At 53.1% G+C, this 21,316-nt stretch overlaps 1 protein-coding gene across 1 annotated transcript; it reads right to left on the bottom strand.

Moving 5' to 3' along the window:
* Positions 1–9,174: 9,174 nt before the first annotated feature.
* On the bottom strand, positions 9,175–21,082 carry CST8 (cystatin 8). Its single transcript, XM_073793244.1, is given in 7 exon segments — positions 9,175–9,258; positions 13,089–13,155; positions 13,157–13,197; positions 16,510–16,550; positions 16,553–16,576; positions 16,579–16,715; positions 21,063–21,082. Coding segments are annotated over 7 exon segments (414 nt in total).
* Between the last annotated feature and the right edge of the window lie 234 nt (positions 21,083–21,316).

Genomic DNA, 21,316 nt, shown 5'->3' with positions numbered 1-21,316 from the left:
ACTCAGAAGTTGGGAAATCACTACTTTTCTTTCCAGGATATTAAAAATACACATCAGCCCAAGGAGGCTCCTACCTGAGATCCGAAAGTAAACTCCAGACGGGGCCTGTGAGACCTGAGAGTCACCGGCTGGAGGGTCAAATGTGAGACAGAGTCCTGGGCTGGAAGTCAGGAGCCATTTCTGAGCTTGTAGAAAACACAGAAGCCAGATGGAGAAGAAGCATCGATCTGGCCACACACTTTGTACAGCACACACTCACACATGCTCTCGCCCCCCAAAGTCGACAGGTAAATGGGAACACGATATGTTATTTGGAAGATATTTGGCAAAGGGTTAAGTTCCCTTTTATGGGAAAAGCTCTTTTTTTTTAATTTTTATTTTTTTAACATCTTTATTGGAGTATAATTGCTTTACAATGGTGTGTTAGTTTCTGCTTTATAACAAAGTGAATCAGTTATACATATACATGTGTCCCCATATCTCTTCCCTCTTGCGTCTCCCTCCCTCCCACCCTCCCTAGCCCACCCCTCTATGTGGTCACAAAGCACCAAGCTGATCTCCCTGTGCTATGCAGCTGCTTTTAAGATCCGAAGGAAAAAGACAATTTCCTCACTTGTCTCGGCTCAAAGGGAGCCAAAGATATGAGCATATAGTATGTCCAGAAGCGAGTCCATTTCCCCTCTTGGCCCCATGAATCGTTTGAAAACTGTGGCCTGGGCTGAGGCCTCTCTCAACAGAAGTAGAGACAGCCCACATCTCTCCCTGGGAGCAGGCTGGGGTCCACCCAGCTGGTCCGGGAAAACTTCAAGGGCGGGGCAGGGTGCTGACGCTGCGATGGCTGTGGACCCACGGGGCTGAGTCCTGGGCTGGTCCTCAGGCCTCCACTGACTGACGGAGTACGGAGGGGAGACAGCCCCTGGGCCCTCTGGGCATGGCCCCGCTCCCTTCCATCCCCCGCAGCCGGCTTACCCCAGCTGCTTTGGGGTCATCGGCAATGGCAGATACTGACTGTTCCAGAAGCTATTGCCCCGAATGAAGCATCTCATTCTGCCCCTGATGGTGGGAACTGGGGTTCCAGGAGGGGCTGGCTGGTGCTTCTTACCCCGGCTGCCTTAAGGGGTGCGGCCAGAGGGCAGGTGGGACGCATGGGGCGCACTGCAGGGGCAGGGTGGTTTTGACACAACTTTACTGAAATATAATTCTCATACCATACAATTCAACCATTTAAATGTGCGATTCAATGGCTTTTAGTATCTTCACAGTTTTACATCCAAAATCACAATGAGCTTTCCCAGCAAGGCTGAACCAATACCCTCCCAATCTCCCTGCCTCCTTCCAATCCTAGGCAACCTCGAATCTGCTTTCTCTATAGATGTACCTATTCTGGACATTTCCTATAAATGGAATCATACTGTATATGTCTTGTGGTGTATGGCTTTCTCTTAGTATGTTTTCAAGGTTCACCCACGTTACAGCATGAATTGCTACTTCATTTCTTTTTATCACTGAATAACTTTCCTTCATGCATGTGTGTCCTGTGTTTCATCTATCCATTCACCAATTAGTGGACATGGGGGTTTTGACTACTTTTTGGCTATTATGACTAACGCTGCTACAAACTTTCATATTTGGGCTTTTGTGTGGACATATGCTTTTATTTCTCTTGGTACACAGGTCAGAGTGGAATTACTGGGTTACCTGAACTCTGTATTTAACTTTTTGAGGAACTGCTAGATGGTTTCCCAAAGGGGCTGCACCGTTTTACCTTCCCACCAGCGGTGTATGAGGGTTCCATTCCTCTACATCCTTGCCCGCACTGGTTACTATCTCTCTATTTATTTATTTACATTTTGGCTGCGTTGGGCTTAGTTGCAGCATGTGGGATCTTTTGCTGCGACGGATGGGTGGGATCTTCATCGCAGCACATGGACTTCTCTCTAGTTGTGGCGTGCAGGTTTTCTCTCCAGTTGCAGCACGCTGGCTCCAGAGCACGTGGACTCTGTAGTTTGCGGCAGGTGGGCTCTCTAGTTGAGGCGCTCGGGCTCAGTAGTTGTGGTGCGTGGACTTAGTTGCCCTGTGGCATGTGGGATCTTAGTTCCCTGACCAGGGATTGAACCCACGTCCCCTGCCTTGGAAGGCAGATTCTTTACCACTGGACCACCAGGGAAGTCCCATACTCTCTGTTTGTGATGATTGCCAGCCTAGTGGGTATGAAGGGAGACAAGTGGTTAGACTTTAACAAATGTGATGCAGAACATTTTAATTTCCATAATATCAAAGAGCTCTTGCAAGTAATTTTTAAAAAGACAAAAATCCAGTAGGAAACTTGGAGAAAAGCAATCAACACAGAAGTCACAGAAAAAGAAATATAAATGTCTTTAATACATGTGTGAAAATATGCTTAGCTTCCTTAACAACAGAAATTCAAATGAACCCAACCATGAAGTGTCACCATTCTCCTACACTTTGGAAAAAAGTTAAAAAACAATGACAGTGTCTGGTTGATAAGGCGCCTTCATCAGCATTGGTGGAGTAAGAATCCAATGTCTTTGCTCAGGGTGATTTAGCAATCTCTGCTAAACATTTCAAAGTTACATGGTCCTCAACACATCCACATGCAGGAGTTTGTCCCACAGAAGTATTTGCCTACATGCACAAAAGGGCATGGGGACACAGTTTTTTCTTGGCTGGAGTAGAGTAGTTATTACCTAAATTTTTCTGTCTTTGTAGACTGCCCCTATCCTGGACCTTCAGCTGGAGAGAGCAGGCTTGGGTTGGACAGAGGAAAAACACAACTGTTTACAAAATGACATCTTCACCAACTTTGTCAGCACAGATCAGTTTCGACATCCTGGGCAGGGTTTGGGGTGGGGGGACTTCCCGTGGGTACTTGGCGTGGAGGGAGCTTCGCAACCTGTATCAGAGGCTGTGCTTGGGGAGGGAGGGGGTTCACACTGACACGGGTCCCAGTCAGAAGCTTGGGGGTGCTGAGGGGTCAGCCGAGGGCCTTGGCCCCTGTCGCTCCACAGTTCTGGCCAGCAGCACCTTCTCCACTTCTTCACGTGGACCATTGCGTCTTTGTCGTTCTTGTATAAACCGTGGGAAGCAGATCAAGACAAGCCTTGGACTCCTACCCAGATCGATACAGGTGAACCCTCCTCGGCAGCAATTCTGGAGCCATTCGGGCTGCAGGGCCAGATAGCGTTACTGAAATAAGTTGTTTGGTGATTTATTTCCCCTTTCTGCAGGCCTCCGTCCCTCCACTCTGAACCACCCCCCCAGAGCTCTCCACTGTCCACCTAAAGTCATTCCGCACCTGCAGGATTGAGGGTCTGCCGGAGGCGGGGAGGCCGAGAGCTCTCCCTGGGAGAGGCCCCCATGAAAGGCTGTGCAGCTGAGGCCCCAACTCCGCCATGAGGGAGCCCTGTTACGTTCAGGCCAACACCCTCGAAAGCAAAGAGCCTGGAAGGGAAAAGGCCCCATCACCTTTCTCCACAGCCACATTAGCTGGCTGCTTGCCAAGGCAGGTGCTGAGCGATGGCAGCAGAAGCTAGGACGGCGCCCAGCCCACCTGGACTCACAAGAGGCACCCCCGAGGGCCAGACACCTGGCTCCAGTCCTATGCCCGTCCTCACCCGCACTCAGCCCGGCTGTGTAACATAATTCCTGCCTGGTTCATCTCATTCGGCAGTTCTTCTTCTAGCAATGCCCTTAAGTCTTGCTCCAGGGGTGGCTGAATGGGGAAAGATCCTGCAGAAATCACCCTCATTGCATCACAAATCCCCTTTCGTCAAGAGGAAGGCCACGGTCCAGTCCCCAGCACTTTGGAGCAATCCCCTGATCTGCGGCCTGGCTCTGGGCCTCTCTCATGCGTGAAGTTTGCTGTGACACTGAGCAAGGTGAAGCTAGGTCCACCACACAGCCGGTTCCATCTTGGCAATGGTCACAGTCCCACATTCTTGCTTTTTCCACGGGCAAGGTGAGGGTGAGAGAGTGACGGCAGAAGGGGCTTCTCTGCGTGTGCGCAGGGGGCTGGCCTTGAGGCCTTGAGGTTCCCGGCCAGGAGGCGCAGTCAGGGTTCTGGAAGCAGAGCAAGCTGGGCACTGGGCATGTGTACACCTCGGGTCGAGCCCATCAAGTCTGACAGCTCGGGGGCCTGTCCCTGCAGTGTCCGTGGTGGGAGCCCATGTAGAGCCGGAGACCAGCTCATTGCCGTTGACAATTCTTTTCCTGAGAAAGGCCCCCAGGTTCACGTTCCTGTCCTCACGGGGGGATGGGTAAACGCTGCCGGCACGCCTAATGTCCAGATAAGAGCTGGGGACTCGCAGACCCAAGACCTCCCCATCCTCTATTCCAAGGACCCTCTGTTCTTTGGGCAAGAGCCTTGCAGTCTCTGTTTTGGCCCTGGCCTACTTTGAAGTTGCAACAATTAAACTCTGTGTCAGCCGAAGAACAAAAGTGACTGTAGAACTAATGCCTTTTAACTCTTTGGTGGGACAAGGCTGACAGTGAAAAGTGGGAGGAGGCAACAGAGGCCAGGGCTCAGGTCTCTGCTGCCAACTGTCCCTAAGGCCGCTAGCCGGCCTGACCTCAGCAGAAACCTGCAAATGTGTCAGCACGTGGATAGCAGAACCGTCAGCCTCCCCCGCTGTAACGGACGTACATGCAGCTGACCCAGCACATCGCCTGGTCCTACCGAGCCAGCAGGCATTCTGTCCTCCAAGATGAAGGCTAGCAAACTGAGGGCCCAGTTACACCGTGAGGGCTTTGAACTGGAAGGTGGCAGCGTTGGGACAAGAACTCCATCTTCTGTGCTGGCCTGTGGCTGTACCCCTGCCCTCGAGGTGGAACAGCCTACGGCTCAGACATGCTTGCGTCCGGGAGGTTGTCCCACAGCCGACCCTGCTCCTGGCCTCACTCCCCTGGCCGGGGGGCTCCGTGACTCAGCCAGGACTAGAGACTCGTTTCCTCGTGCTCAGACACGCTCATGCCCAAGAAGGGAGGCTGTTAGCTGGGACTGGTACCCAGGTAGCCAGGATCTGCCCGCAGGGACCGTAAAACGCTGTGGGGAGAGGGCCTGCCCCCTGCCAAGCCTGGCCCCGAGCTCCTCTGCAAGTACCTTGTTGTCCTGGGCCCCTCTGTCTTCTGTTCCCCGTGGCTTCCTGGGCTCCCATCCTTCCACGGCCCAGCCTGGGTCCACACATGCAGCCAGGAGTCAGGAGGCTGCCCGTCACGGGGGCAGCCCCACCGAGGGTGGGGACATGGTGTGTGAGTGCCCATGTGGAGTCTCCGCCGATGGGCAGGGGGCCCAGGGTGGGCCATGGGTGGGCAGAGCAGGTGGGCATAAAATGCTCGGGGCACAGTGGGCGCACAAAGGCACTGTCCGGTCCCCACCGGCATGGTCACCAGCCTGTAGAGGGGCCATCCAGGCCCTGCAAGTTGCCTCTCCTTCCAGATGATCCACACCAGTCTGCAGGAGGGGGTGGTTCCCCTGGGCGGGGGGAACTGAAGAGCCTCTGGCTGGCCCTAGGTGACATCCACGGCAGTGCGTTGACCTGGCCCTGCAGGCCCAGCAGTAGCCTGGTGATTGGGGCAGAGACGGGCTTCTGTGCCAGGTATGCTCAAGTGCACTTGATGGGCCGTTGACTATGGGAGGAGGGAAATGCCCTGCTCAGTTTGGCTTTGGGACAGCACTTGCGGGGTGGTCCTGGCTGAGACTGGAGACGCCAGGAGGGCAGACAGGAGGGGTTTATGGCCAGGCCGGTGCAGCGGCCTGCCTCTGTCCAGGACCTGCCAATGAATCAGGGAGCCCTCCACAGTGGACGTGAGGAGAGCTGGCAGGAGTGCCCTTCACCAAGGAAAGCAGCCTGTGGGCAAGGGACCCCCGGACCGCAGACGGCCTGTGTCACCCCCTGGGCCTCTGCTCCGGCTGCAGCCCCACTTCTGCTTACTCTCCTCTCCCCTGGTTGAGCCCGTCGGTCTCGGGAGAGGACGCAAATCTTTATCCCATGTGCCTTGGAAACAGATCAGCCTTGTTATTTCATTCCCGGGGTCGGAGGGGAACAGCTACTTTGCTAGCCTGGGTCCATCCTAGAGCTCCCACGTGGCCACCCCACCATCCCCTATGCAGGGTGGACACTGGTGGCCGCTCTGAACACTTCCAGTGCCCAGGCCTTGACCCTTTGTCCCTGACTCCTCTGGAGACCCTAGAAATGCACCTACTGTGTCTGCATGTACCTACCACATGGAAAGGGGAACACACCCACTAGGCGCACGTGGGTGGTGAGTCTGTGCCCCTCCCCATGGGCTCTCAGTCCAGCAGGGCCTGGGAGCCAGGCGGTCCCCACGCTGGCCTGGGTCAAGGCGAGCAGACCTGGGGTGTGGTCAGTGGTGCGGCACCCAGTGGACATGGCAGAGCTGGGACAGTGCTTACATCTCTGAGACCAGGACCAGGCTGCACTCTCTCCACAGCCCACCTGACCCTTTCCCAGGTTGGAGTCCCTGAGCTCCCTGCTGCTGCTACCCAGGTGATCCCCGGAGCACCCACCCCTGGTCCTGGCAGCTCTGGCCTCGTTTCCCACTGGCCTGTGGGGTCTCCACAGCCCGGTCCAGGATGGGGCTAAATGGATTCCTTGTTCTCGCAGAGGATGGCCATGACTGGTCACCAGCTGGAAAGGCCTTGGGTTCCCGCAAGGATAGGGGCAGGGCAGAGGGCGGGACCCCCAGAGCAGTCCTGAGGTTGGGCAGCCTCCGAGGCCACGTGACCAGTCTTGTTGGGCGGCATTTCCTTGATCTCTGTGGCCTTCCAGGGCCCCTTTGTTCCTGTGTCCCAGACTGAGGCGGACAGTGTTGGGTCCAGGGTGCAGGGGGGCTTCAGCAGAATGGAGTAGAGGCTGTAGGTCTGACCTCCCACCAGGGAAATGAGTGTGTGTGTGTGTGTGTGTGTGTGTGTGTGTGTGTGTGTGTGTGTGAGAGAGAGAGAGAGAGAGAGAGAGAGACCAGTAACAACATCTCAGCAGAAAGGACATGAAACCCAGCAAGGGAAAGCAAGGCCTGCCTAGCATTTTATTTCATGTGAAGAAAAAGAAAATGAAAAGAAGAGACTTGGAGAGACAGGTTAAAAAGAGGTGAAGTTAGATTAAATTTTGATATAAGTTAACACAAACTTAGAAATAGGCCCGTACGGGGTATCTCTGTCCACGTGGGAGGAACACCTGTACCAGCGGGGTGGCAGTCACCCCGCCCCCAGCACGTCCGGCTAGCCCCGCACTGTGCCCTGCCCGCTTGCTGCAGACACTGGATTCCTGCGGTTCCCACCCAACTGTCCGGAAGAAAGGACCATCCCAAGAGGTTGGTCCCAAAAGGCTGTCTTTCCTAAGGCGCCTCCATGTGCCTCACGAGCAGGGGGGGATGCGCAGCTGTGGTCTGACCTGAGCACCGGGGCTGGGCAGTGGGTCTGCTGCTCTGCAGGGAGCATCCCACCAGGGTATCTGGGGGGCACTTTTGGATGGAGCCCTACTGGCCTGAGGGGAAGAGTAGTTTTTAATCAGGATAAGTGTATTAGGTCCAAGTGATGTTAAGCCAGTTTCAGATCCAAATCCTGGGCCCTTACCTGGCAGAGGCTCCTGGGGTTGGGGGCAGAGCAGGAGTTGTGTCGGAGGAGAGCGGGGCACACATGGGTGGGCTGGGAAGAGAGACTAAGGGTGCTGACAGGGGGGAAGAGACAATCAGAGGAGAGGCAAGGGCTCTGCAAGGGGAATGCCACTTGTCCCCTGTCACCCCAGGTGGCATGGTGTCTCCAACCATGAGACCTTAATTTGGAGGAACCAGAGACAAAAGAAGTGGCCTTTGAGTCTCGAGGCCTCATTCTGCCTGGGGCAGGAATGCTGAATCCCTGCCACCCACCAGGCCCTGAGGTGAAGCCCTGAACGCTGGAAACACAGTTGGTCTCCCAAATTGTACCCAACACCACGTTTAAAACAGCCTATTTAGTTTTTAAAAATCTAATTGTGGTAAATACATATAACATCTCCCATCCAAACCATTTAAGTGTATAGTTCAGTAGTGTTGAGTATATTCACAGTGCTGTGCAACTGATCTCCACAAGCTTTTCATCCTGTGAAATTAAAACTCTATCCATTAAAGAATTCCCCCTCAGACACACCTTTTTTTGTTTTTGCGGTACGCGGGCCTCTCACTGTTGTGGCCTCTCCCGTTGCAGAGCACAGGCTCCGGACGCGCAGGCTCAGCGGCCATGGCTCACGGGCCTAGCCGCTCCGCGGCATGTGGGATCTTCCTGGACCGGGGCACGAACCCATGTCCCCTGCATCGGCAGGCGGACTCTCAACCACTGCGCCACCAGGGAAGCCCCAGACACACCTATTTTTAATGATTGCTTTCTTTGAGGGAGTTTTGTCTCCTGTTATCATCTCTGTTTGTGTACTTCCTTCTCCACATACCCCCATCTCTCCTCCGTCTCTCTCCATACACACACCTGCATTCGCACACCAGTACACACCTGCACACACCAGCACACACCTGCACATATGTGCACCCACAGACTCATGTGAACACTGAAGCTTCCTTTGAAGGCCTTATTGTCCTCACCCCTCTAGATCTGTGACCACTGTTGACATTTACATAAAAAGAAACACAAATTCTCCCAATTCACAGAGCCCCGAAGGGGAAGACTGCTGCTTCTGCCAGGGGGTCTCCCAGCTGCGTCCCCCTCATCTCCCACCGGTGACCCATCCACTCGGGACCCAGGGAGAAAGGGGCCTCAGGCCAAAGGAGGCTTCCAGAAGGAAACTGTGAGTACCCACTGCGTTCAGCCCTCTGTGGGGCGGGAGTGGGGCGATTACCAGATCAAAATGAGATTCCTTCCCAGGGGTGTGGTGGGAAATGGAATCAGACCGCACCCCACCCTCTGTGCTCAGTGACAAATGTTCCTTATTCCTGGGGGCGGGCCATCATGCCTGCTAAAGGCAAGTGGCCTCCCATGAGGCCAGGAAGGAGGACTTGGTCCTGCCCATCTTTCGTTACCACCTAACCTGAATCTAGAAAGCAGAACAGCAAGCAGGGGGACATGTATGAGGAAAGCGGGCTGGTAATGGCTCACAGGCCATTGCTGTTTCACAGACAAAGGAAGGGATGGTGGTAGGAGCTCCAGAGCCCCTAGGCCTCCACACACTTCTGCTTCGTCACGGTGAAATCGCTGTGCCATGGGAGTGCGCCCACCAGAAATGTGCACATTTGGCTCTGAAAAAGACAAATTCAGAAATTTGTCTCTGAAAAAGACCACCACGACAGCAAAGTCAGCAGTGTACCAAGAGGAAGAGAAAAAAAATGGCTCTGTTGCCAGGTGTCAGCTTAGGATACTACGTGTCAGCTTAGGAATATGTGGGAAGACGGGTCGGCACCCATCAAGGAATGCCCCCAGGAATCTGCCGGCTGGAGGCTGCAGACCTTTGTAGCCACCAGCAGGTACCTGGAGGGGTATCTGTCCCCGTCCCTCCCATGGATAGACAGCAAATATTAATCATCATCATATTCTGGTGGGAGATCAGATGTAACCTTGATTTTATTTTGAATTCTCTTTAATATTTTCTACAGTGTAGATTGTATGCTATTCTATGCCAGGTGTAAACTAACGTAGGTCATCTTAATAATCAAACAATGCCTTTTGTTCTAACAACGATGTCAGGATAAGAGCAATTTAGAGGGTTCTAGGACCTAACATATCTTTTATTCCAAAGACCCCTTCTCTCCCTTTCAAAATGTCATTGAGGGCTTCTCTGGTGGCACAGTGGTTAAGAATCCACCTGCCAATGCAGGGGACACGGGTTCGAGCCCTGGTCCGGGAAGATCCCACATGCCACGGAGCAACTAAACCCGTGCACCACAACTACTGAGCCTGTGCACCTAGAGCCTGAGCTCCACAACAAGAGAAGCCACGCAATGAGAAGCCTGCGCACCGCAACGGAAGAGTAACCCCTGCTCGCTGCAACTAGAGAAAGCCCGTGCACAGCAATGAAGATCCAACGCAGCCAAAAATAAATAAATAAATTTTTAGAAAACCACTGAAATGACAAATGAAATATTCTATGTGTGGGTGATAGACGGATGAGTGAGGGGAGAGATGGAGAGAGAGATGAACAGATCGGTAGCAACCCTGGAAAAACAGCAAAGGGCATCTTCAATAATTGGCTGGAAACACTGGGGCATTTCAGGAGCTAAGAGGCAAACGGTGTCAGAGAGAATGGCGTTAGGTCTCCACTGAGTTCTGGACACATGCAAAGGAGTATTATGGGGGCCTCATTGCCCACAAACCAACAAAATACCAAGTCAGAATGTTTTTATAGGCAAATTACATCAAGCCTTGAGAACCCAAAGCTCTTTTGGTCTTTAAACTGATCTAGATCACAGCAAAAAAAGGAAAGCCCCCATTCTCATTACACCAGACCACAGAAATCCTGAAACCAAAATATAGCTGAGAAATAAATTATAATCCAAACTTACCTACAAAATAGCCTTAAAAAAATACCAGCAAATTAAAAGCAGCTGCATAGTAAACAGTTACTGTCCCTAGTGCAGTGCTTTTCAGCATTCCTGTGACATGAAGTGTGTGGATGTCAGTACCCGGACATTCTGATTCAGTAGGTTTGGGGTCAGGCCATGGAACGTGTGTGTGCCCGTGTGTGCGTGTGTGCACCACACGCTCCAAGCCATTCTCTAGGGAAGTTTGACTGTTTAATATATAAAAGCAAAATTCCTAAATGAAAAGTGGCGCATCGATCCCTCTGTATTCTAAGAGACAAGTGCGGACACCGCCCATGCCACTGCTCCCTTCCAGCCTGGGCCCCACGGAGTGTCTCCACGAAGGGAGGAGGCAAGAAGAAGGGGCTGTCCTGCCTTCAACGAGGTGGTGACTGGAGAACAACCCCCCCCCACATGCACAAGCACGTCCACAATTGGCCTTCAGGAATCACACTCCGCACTCAGAGAGACCCAGAAATATGCCATAAAAGAGACGGGGATGCCAGGTGTGCATGTCCACAACAGGTTCAACAAAGCTAATCGTGTCAGAGGAATAAGGATAGTCCCCTGCCGTGTCCTTGTGCAGAAATCGTCCAGAAACCTTGCTGAAGATGCAGATTCACCCAACAAGCCTGCACACTGGTGACCTGTGTATCTGTCACCACCTTCAGTCAGTGTGGATGAGAACTAACCACGCCATTCAAAGAAAGTTATATTTATAGAAAACCAAAAAGACACGTGCTCCATATTCCAGACACGTAAGGATGACTCAATATTATTTGAATTTATTATAGTAATGGATCAAAGAAGAAAAAATTATTCAATACACTTGGTAGATACTGAAAGAATAATTGATAGAAGAAAACATTCTTAATTTAAAAACTAACTCTTGGGGCTTCCCTGGTGGCGCAGTGGTTGAGAGTCCGTCTGCCGTTGCAGGGGACGCGGGTTCGTGCCCCGGTCCGGGAAGATCCCACATGCCGTGGAGCGGCTGGGCCCGTGAGCCATGGCCGCTGAGCCTGTGCGTCCGTAGCCTGTGCTCCGCAACAGGAAAGGCCACAACAGTGAGAGAGGCCTGTGTACCGCAAAAACAAAAAGCAAAACACACACACACACACAAAATACTAACTCTTGGTAAAGAGAGAGTTGGAGGAGCTTCAGAAATCAATACTTGATACAATATTTAGTAATAAGGTATAAATACTGAAGAGAATCCCATTAATTCCCCAGGAATAAGAGAGAATGCCCAGCATTACTCCTCTTCAGCATTATTCCAAACACTTGGAAAGAAAAGAACAAAGTTTTCATTATCGATAAATGTGGGCTTTAAAACGTGTGCTTTAAAACAGAGATGGGCCATGGAAACCTTACAGAGAATAAAAGAGCTTCCTGAAGACAAGTTTCCTTAATTCTCTTTAATATTTTCTACAAACAGGTAAAAAGCAACAACTTTCCCTTATCCACAATGCTCCCAGTAGAAAATATAAACTTCAACCAACCATACTTGTACTACCAGGAAAAGATAAATAAAACTAACATAAAAGATAAGATGGCATCAGACACGCTCCCTGCTTGACTGTTTGTCCTTGAAGGGCCTCTATTGTGCTGGAAATGATGGAAATTGTTCATGGTGAGCTCACAGAGGCCGTTTTAGGCTCCTGTCGATGGGCCCTTGCAGTGCCCGTGCAGTGGCTGCCTGAAGCAGCGGTTCTGAGCATGGTCCCAAGGCCAGAGCAGCAGCCCCGGACCCCAGCCTGGGGAGCTCGTGAGGATTGCCAGTTCTTGGATTCCTCTCCAGACCTACTGAATCAGCCTCTTCAGCGGGAAACCGCGCCATCCAGGTGTGTCAAGGCCGCCAGGTGATTCTGACATGGCTCACGTGAAGGACCACGGGGGTGAAGGAAGGAGCCCACCTTCAGGGAGCCCGGGGCCTTCACCAACCTCAGAGGAAGCCCTTGGATGAGGCCCGGGCACTCCCACCCTGAGTCAGAAATACAGGCTTGAGGCCAAAAGCCCCCAGGCTCTGTCAGCCCTCTGCTGAGAGCCTGGGGCTCTTCCCTGACATTTGTGGAAATGATGGCTGAGCCTGGGAGGGTGGGGACACCACTTGGCCCCGGTCACTGCTTGATCTCCCGCACCCAGAATAGCGCCAAGTGCCAAGTAAGCTTTGATGAGCGGCTGAGTGAACGGACTCCCTTTTGTGCCTTCACAAGGATGAACGACTGTGGGGCTGGCAACAGCCGGGTGGTGCATCAGGGTCCAAGAGGGCAGACTCCCAGTGAATGTGTGTTAGCGAGTTTTCCTGCACCAGGAGCCTGGAGGGATGGAGTCCTTGCAATAAGAGTGACCTTGACAGCATCCTGTCCCTAGGACAAGGGGTCCTCCACATCCTGCTGCCCTGCACCCTCTGCTCTGAAGGCCACAGGGCTGACCACTCCTGGGGCGAAACACTGGGACTGATGCCGACCTCAAGGAGAGGGTCTGTGTACCCCAAGTTCTGCCTGGGGCTCAGAGCAGCCAAGACCATCGCAGGTAGTTGGTTTGTCACCTACCTTTTCCAGTTTGAAGTTTTCCTTAACCGTGCAGTTTTCATTACCATCTGGAAGCTTTCTGCAGCTGGGCTATTTCAGCATCAATAAAGTATTCCAGACGATCTGTGACCTGCGGATTAGCAATCATGCAGTTTGTTCCAAAAAGCTTTTTCTACTTTTTAAGTTTCAGCTAACCCTTAACAAACTGCTCTCACTCTCATTCTCTCTCCCTATCTCCTCCTCCCCTCTCCCCCTCTCCAAACCTATCTTTAGGGGATGGCCTATAACGCCCACCACACGCTGATACCACCACCTGGAGCTGGATGCCCTAGGGAAGGCGCCGTCCAGCCTGGGGCCTTCTTGAAGGCAACACCTTCTAGTTCCAGAACCTGGGCTCTCCTGGGCCCGGGATATTACCAGTTCACGTGTGCCCCATGAGAACAGGCCCCTCGACCACATAGGACCCCCTCCCTGAGTCCCTTCCCACACATAACCCCCTCAGATTCTGTCATCTGAAATCACCTGCCCTTTGGAACTTCCCCACCCAAGGCCCCTCCCACCACCCCAGGGGCCCATGTGGCCGGGGGTTTGTCTTCCTGTTCTCTAAGTGTTTAGGAAGCAGAACAGCTGTGATGGACAGGATTTGCTAACAGTTGAGTGAGGTAAATGCTGCCCATATGTCCGTGGAAATCTGCTCCCATCTGGTTTTAAAAGATTACAGCAGGATTTAGAGATGGCCAAGCCTGCCATCCGGAAAATCCTTCTCCTACCAGCTCTTGGAGTCACAGAAGGAATAAGGGCCGTCCTTCTGCAGTGACGTTCCAGGCTTCGCAGGTGGGGCCCCTAGACTGGCAGCATCAGCATCACCAGGGAACTTGATGGAAATGCAGGACCTCGACCTACTGAATCAGAAACTCCAGGGGTGGGCCCCGCAGTCTGTGTTGGAACAAACCTCCAGGTGATTCTGATGAACAGTGAGGTCAAAAAAAGATGACAGGGCTTCCCTGGTGGCGCAGTGGTTGAGAGTCTGCCTGTCGATGCAGGGGACGCGGGTTCGTGCCCCGGTCTGGGAAGATCCCACATGCCGTGGAGCGGCTGGGCCCGTGAGCCATGGCCGCTGAGCCTGCGCGTCCGGAGCCTGTGCTCCGCAACGGGAGAGGCCACAGCACTGAGAGGCCCGTGTACTGCAAAAAAAAAAAAAAAAAAGATGACAGCAGGAGATGAAAGGTGTGTCTGCAGCTTGGGTCCAGGTTCACCTGGACTCATGCTTTTCTGCCAGGCCTTCCCTCACTGCCAACTCCAGCCTTTAACGAGGTCGTATGACCTCTTAGTTTCTTTCCAAAGAACTAACAAGGGTGACCGGACTGTAGTGGGAGAAGCTGGTTAGCCAGCTGGCGGCCGACCCAGGGCTGAGACGGGGGCGTCGGGCACTAGAACGCGCACCCCTAACAGCCGTCCCCACTCCTCCTACCTCCCAGAGGTCCCGGACTCTCCACTCATCCGGCCACAGGAAGGAAGAGGATGGCTGTGTGCTGATTCCAGGGAAACGGGAACCTGAGAACTCACATCCCTTTCTGGAGGTGGGTTAACCAGAGTGACAGATTCAAAGCCCGTATCTGATTGCACGGATCCCAAGAACTGCATGACCTAATGTTTCTCTGGCTTTTCATCCTCCTAAGGAGGCCTGAAAGTCTTGCCCACAGCCTACGAGGCCTGGCTTGGCCTGGTCACTGCCCACCTGTCTGGCTGCTCACACTGGCTCCTTAGGGTTGCTGAAATGGGCCATGCTCCTTCTTCCCCTCCCCCACACCCCTAAACCCTCCCCACTCCCCTCCTGCAGCAGATGGTATGGGTGGGGCCCCAGGCACCGACCCACACTGTCACTTCCCAGGGTTCTCTGTTGCCAGCAGAAGCCAAAGGCTCCTGGAGCAGCTCTTAGCCTGAGAGTTGGTGGATGAGGAACCCAGCTCCTCTCCTGCAGGTGGCCCAGCTCTGCAGTGCTGCCCCCTCTCCCCAAGGCCCCAGGGACCCTGAGCCCAGATGCCCTTGGTTGTCACCTGCTCAGTGGCTCCCCTGCACTGGTCCCTTCCCTGCCCCCTCTCAATCCTCTCCAGGCTGCCTGCTGCTTCCTGGATGGCCTCTCAAATAAACCACTTCACTGGAACACTAGCACTAGGGTCTGCTTCTGGGGACCCCCCCAAGAACCACTGCCCACCAGCCTCCTTCCCCTGTAGCCCATCTGCCCTTGGGCTGCACTTTCATCTGTCCCTGGGGAGGTGGTGCGCAACCATGATTGTGTAGGGGACCCAGGTCCCACACAGGGATCCTCACTTAACTGGTGAGGGTGCGGCCAGTGCAGGAGGGGATGCACCAGCTGTCTAAGGAAGCCCACGGACGCCTGGCCCCGAGCACCACGCCACAGACAGCATCCCAGCTCTCAGGTCTGGCTTAGCGGTTTGTCTTCTAATTGATCCCCTGGCTCCCTAAAGGCTGTGATCACCTGTGTCCATCTCAGCCCCACCTAGAGCGGCTGGCACGGAAGGGCTGCATGCCCGTGACGCATGGGTACCAAAGGGGAGAACTGTGAAGGGGGTGTGGAAGTTACAGGACCCGGGAGCCTTAACTTCAAAGGGCGGCGGGGCTGCCCCTGACGGAGCGTGCAGCGATCAGCCTCGTGCGCTGGGAACACCGTGTTGACGGCTCACTTGTGCCGGGAGGCGGGGTCACGTGTGGACTGGCCCCTCTCCTGCCAACGGAGGCAGTGTGGAGTCCAACACCTGGGGTAAGTCTTTCTCAATGGCCTGCCTGCCGACTCTCTTTACAACTCATCCCTGTAAGCCTCCTGTGCAATTATGCCCCAACCACCCTACTGAGGCTGGAAGTCAGCGGAATTTCAATGCCGAGGGCTTCTTCTTGGACTTGGCGGGCGGGGCCGTGTGGAGCATCACCCACGTGGGAATCCAGCGAGCAAGGTCTCCCAGCCTTGGGCCACCCGAGGCCCTGCGAGGAGGGGTTCTGTGGACAGAATGTCTCCACTGCCACTAAAGAAATGTAGGACTGACAAAATGAAGGAATCTGGGAGGAGGCACTATATAAGCCTATCTATTCGATATCAATTCACATTCCACGGGATGTGGATAGATTGAATGTTGCCTGGGGCTGCATTATTACAAAATATTCATGGCGCTTAACTTGTCTCCCAGCCTTAGCAAACACGGATCACAGACGTGTGATTTGCAGTTTGGGAATTAACTGAGTTCACAGGTTGGGGCCCCTCGGACAGAGGTCGCAGCACGTGGAGAAAAGACGCTGGGCGTGGAGTCCGGCGCTCGAGTGTCCAGAACCGCTGGGTCCCAGTGATGTTTACACACCCTCTCTCTCAGCCTGGCTTCAATCTGTGCTGATGGGAAAAAATATGCAAATTGGGAGGAAGCACCCTTACCTGCAGCTGGACCTGCAGCACCTTGACCACCTGGAAGAGGATTTCTCCTTGCTCTCCTTATTGTATCCTGCACAGCGAACCACAGACACTGCTTCACGTTGCCACTTGAGGTGCTGATGGTCCTCGATTCCCTCAACACCTTGCCTGTGTTCTTGGATAGGAATGTGCTATCCACCAGGACCCCCAGAGTCTGGTCATGGTCCCTCCTTCCGGGGGCACAGGTGAACGTCCTCGTCCTCCCAGGGCTGGAGCTGTGGGTAGGGTGGGGTGACCGCGGATGCCACTACAGGTCCAGAGATCTTACCCTGAGAACATCAGCCCAGCTGGATGAAGACAGAACTGTCAGGGTCACCTGGTGGGGCTCCCCCTGTCTTCCAAGGAACCCTGCCCACGAGAAGCCAGTTCAGGAGTGCCCCCCCCCCCCCCCAGCATCCTACTCTTCTCCTCCTGGGTGGCTCTGTGGCTCCAGGCAGAGCGCTTAGAGCTGGCGGGCCTGCACCTACCCTGTGAGCCTCTCCTCCCACTCTGGTCTCTGTGTCTCAGGCCTGTAAGATGTGGCTGTGAAGGGTGTGGCTGCCCTGAGGTCTCCTGCCCTGGCCCTGTTTCCAGTCTGCTTCCCCTCCTGTGGAGTTGGGTGCCCCAGCCCGGGGTTCTCCCACAAACCCAGCACTTTCAGCTGCATCTAAGCCCTGCTCTGGGGCCTCCTCGTTCCTGAGCCCTGGTGTGTGGTCACCTTCTGAGTCCATGCCCTGCAGGGAGGTCCCACGTTGTGATGTAATCCCACACCAGTGACCGTATCTTGGTGCGGGTACCTCTCCCCTGCTGGCCACTGGCCCGTGGTCCTGGCAGCTCACACAGCAGGCACGCCCCTCCTGCTTCTGCCCTCGGGGCAGAGGGCCCACCCACACCGTGATCCTGGCTTCCTAAGTGCCTGGCCTCTGACTCCCTCCTCTGGAGCCCCAGCACTGCCCTCTGCTGACCCGTCCTCCGGGGAGCAGCGGCCACAGCCCACCCTGCGGCTCAGGCGTGCACCTTAGTGGGAGGGGGCGTGGGCACCCCTGGGCTCTTGGACGTTCCTGGAGGGACAGAGAGGTGGGCATTGGTCCCAGGATGTTAAGGTTCATGGGCTCCTGACACTGGGCTATGTATGGGAAACCGCTGCATACATCTGGCTGCTGGAACCATTGCTGGGTGGGAACCCTTCCTCCACGTTGTACTTAAACTGTCGGAGGTTTGGTTGTTTCTCATTTTCAGCTGCTACAAACAGTGCTGTAGTGGACAACACTTTTCTGATATCTTTGAAAAATTATGCAAGTATTTCTGTATAATAAAAGGCAGAGAGAGAATTGATGCAAAAACTTAACATGAATTTATATTTAGTATAAATGGCCGATTGCCGGTCACTTACTAGTACAGTTGACTCTTGAACAACGCAGGGGTGAGGGGCGCCGAGCCCCAGTGCAGTCGAAAATCCACGTGTAACATTTGACTCCCCCGAAACTTAAATGCTAATAGCCTACGTTTGACCAGAAGCCTTACCAATAATCTAAACAGGTGACTGACACATGTTTTTCATATTCGATGTATCATATAATGTATTCTTGCAGTAAAGTAAGCCAGAGAAAAGAAAATGTTATTAAGAAAATCATGAAAAAGAGGAAATTCATTTACAGTCCATATATGTATTTATTGAAAACAATCCATTTATATATAAGTGGACCCGCCCAGTTCAAGTCCGTGTTGTTCTGAGGTCAACTCTAATGTATTCATGATTTTTGAATTTTGCTGCATATTAAAAGCACCAGGGAAGTTTAAGAGGTTCCCACCTTTAGTAAATATACAAATGCACTATGATATGAATAGAAGAAGCCTATGACGTTGACTTAAAAACTAAAGAACTCTCAGCCATGTTGGAAAATGCTTATTAAAAGAAGTGATGCGCAGGATGCAAAACACTAAATACTGGTGAATATCTTTATTGCCTGTCTTTCCCCACGAGAAATAAAACGGACTTTCTAAGGGTAGGGAATCCTTCCTGTCATGCATCATGACGCCCCCAGAGCCTGGAGCCAGGCTGAACACAGAGAGGACATGTCAATATTTGTGGACTGAGTGAGAAATGCTTTTGCTTTGATGAAAAAAACATTCATTTCTGACTTTTCTTTATATTGTTTCAAGCATTACTTCAATCATTAGAAAAAAAGGAAAATAACCTTAGCAAAGGTATGATGGTGTGTAAACAAAAACAGGGTTAGAGCGAAGGGCAGTTCCTGTGCTCATGGCAGAAGATCGAAGAGGAACTGGGCCTGAGGGCTGACAATTTGTCACCTCTAGGGATTTGGCCACACATGCCCCTCTGCCCCTGGGATCAGGAGGCCTCAGGCACCATAGCACAAGGTCTGACCCAGGGGAGACCCCGCTTTGGGGGCAGATTAAGCTCCAGAGCCCACAGTGGCCTCTTCCTTGGGCCTCCACGTGCCTCCTGTGATCGGGGCACCTGGTCCCAGTGCTGTCATGGCCGAGAATGTAAAGCAGACAGGCCTTCTCCTACGCTCAGTGGTTCCCACAACCCAGTGACATAGGGGTGAGGGAGGGCCCTCGGGAGGGGAGCCCGTGCAGGCTGGCAGGCACCCGAGGCCCTACTGGGCCCCTCAGGCCGGGGTGTCATGGAGGGCAAACCCCAAGACCCAACCTGGCAGATGCAGAGCCCGCTTCGAGGGTCATCAGTGCATGGAGTCCCCTACCCCCCTGTCCTCCAAGGCTGGGCTGATGGAGCAACCCCACCAGCTGCCCCTCAGCCCTTTCCCCATGAACTACCAAGTTCAAAGCACCTGCTGGACTTTTGTCTGACTCTAGGGTGCATTTGAGGTTTTTGTGTGCTCGCCTTTTTTTTTCTGATGAAGCCTAGTTGCCCAAAGTCAGCTTAAGCATCATCTGTCTTGGTTTGTGGCACTCCTGGCATTGGTCCACGCATAGCTGTGTGACGCAGGGGACACCCGTGAATCCTTCACCCAAGCCGAGAGCTGGAATGTTCTCAGTCTCTGACACGTACTCCTCAGCCGCCCTGTGACCCCACTCTGGATGCTGTACTTCTCATCCCTGCCTTTACTCAGAGCTTCATCACCAGTGTCCGCAACCCCAACATGTCCAGTTCTGCTGGGTTTTGTACTTTGGGAAAAGGTGAGTATCCATCATGGCACATGAAGCCCTGGGACCTGGGCTGTCCGCTCAAGGTCATGGTACCAACTGTTGCACACGGAAGCATCCCTGTGGTCCTCAAGCCCTCCCTGGTTAAGACCAGCCCATCTGCACACTTTGCCCTGATTTCCCAGCCTCCCACCGCGTTGGGCCTGGCACATGGCTGGTTTCCACCTGTGCCGTGGAGGCGGAGTTGACAGCATCAGGATGAGGTGTGAAGATTCCTCCTACTCTCGGGTGGTCACTCAAGGTGAGGGGTGTCCTGGGGGCACCTAGCCTGAGAACACGTGATGTGGCAGCTCCTAGCGTCCGGCAACCTGGCCTAGGAACTATTAAAGGTCTAGCTATTTGGAAACAACTAGTCGGGGCCCCAGAACAGGTGGAACAGACCTGTCCCCACTCCAGGGTGAGCCCAGCTGTGCTGATCTGAAGGGAAGCCACGCAGCCACGCCTCTGGGTCAGCCTCAGACCCATGACTTGATAATGGACTCTTGCTGTGATGCACTGTTGAGGTCAAGGGGGGTTTGTAGTGCAGCTTTTCTGTGCCAAGAGCTGATCGGTGCACCAAAATTCACCACACTGAAGCGATACTTCTAGGGTTTGGATATTTTGTAGAAATATGTGGTTACTGTTGTTGATTTTGTAAAAGAACCAAATATTATGCCCCTAACACTCTCATAAGCCTTTGAACTTCACAAGCATGTGCAAACACACACACACACCATCAAAACGTTGATATTACCTAGAGAAGTTTAATTCTGGGCAGCTCTGAACATAATACTCCCCCTACCCTGCGTGCCCGTCAGGAAGGAGTAACGCTCACTGCTATGTGTCGCCGATTTTCTGAGGCTGCTTCTTATGGAGCAAGAGCTAATGGACACAAAATCTTTGCAATGTGTCTTCCTTTAATTTTGGAAAATGTATCTCCATTATTTCTTCAAATATTTCTATCTTTTTCCTTTTCTCTTCCTTCGGTGTTCCTAGGTTCGCAGTTCTACAGATGTTTGTACTTCAACTTCTGTCCTTAAATCACCCGACATTTCTCTCCCTTACCTTCTCATCCTTTCCTGCTGCCTCTGCACGCATTCCCCAGTGCTGAGACTTGGATTAAGGAGGGGTCTCAGCATGTGTGTCCCAAAGGGCCCTGCTTCTCCAAACCAGGTAATCCCAGAAAACATTCTGGGTTTTGTGGAAATCAAGAATTTCTAAACTAGTGTCCATTTTTCTATTGTGTGCTTCTACTGTGTATATTTTCACTCCCTACTGATTTGGGATGACTAGTGACTAGGCTAAATATGGAGGGGTTCCTCCAGGACACGGTGACACAGGACAGGCCACCCCTGGTTGTGACTGACCTTAGGGAGTGGGGCGTCATCCCCAACCTGCTAACATGGGTTCGCCAATGACAACAGTGGCAGGCATGAAATTCACCAGCCCCACCAAGACCCTCACACGGCCCAGGACCCTGAGCCTCAGCTCGGTGAATGGGCCATGGTTTTAACCACATATTCCCAGACAGCGGGAGCCAGAGGCAAGATATGGGCCACAAACAAACTATCCTCACTGCGGTTCACACACCTCGAAATACTGGGCTTCCTTAGAAAGCATT

Source organism: Tursiops truncatus, chromosome 15, assembly GCF_011762595.2.
Source record: "Tursiops truncatus isolate mTurTru1 chromosome 15, mTurTru1.mat.Y, whole genome shotgun sequence".
NCBI classification, from domain to species: Eukaryota; Metazoa; Chordata; class Mammalia; order Artiodactyla; family Delphinidae; genus Tursiops; species Tursiops truncatus.
The sequence above is the reverse complement of the archived record's forward strand: the minus strand, read 5'-3'. Positions and strand labels throughout refer to the sequence as shown.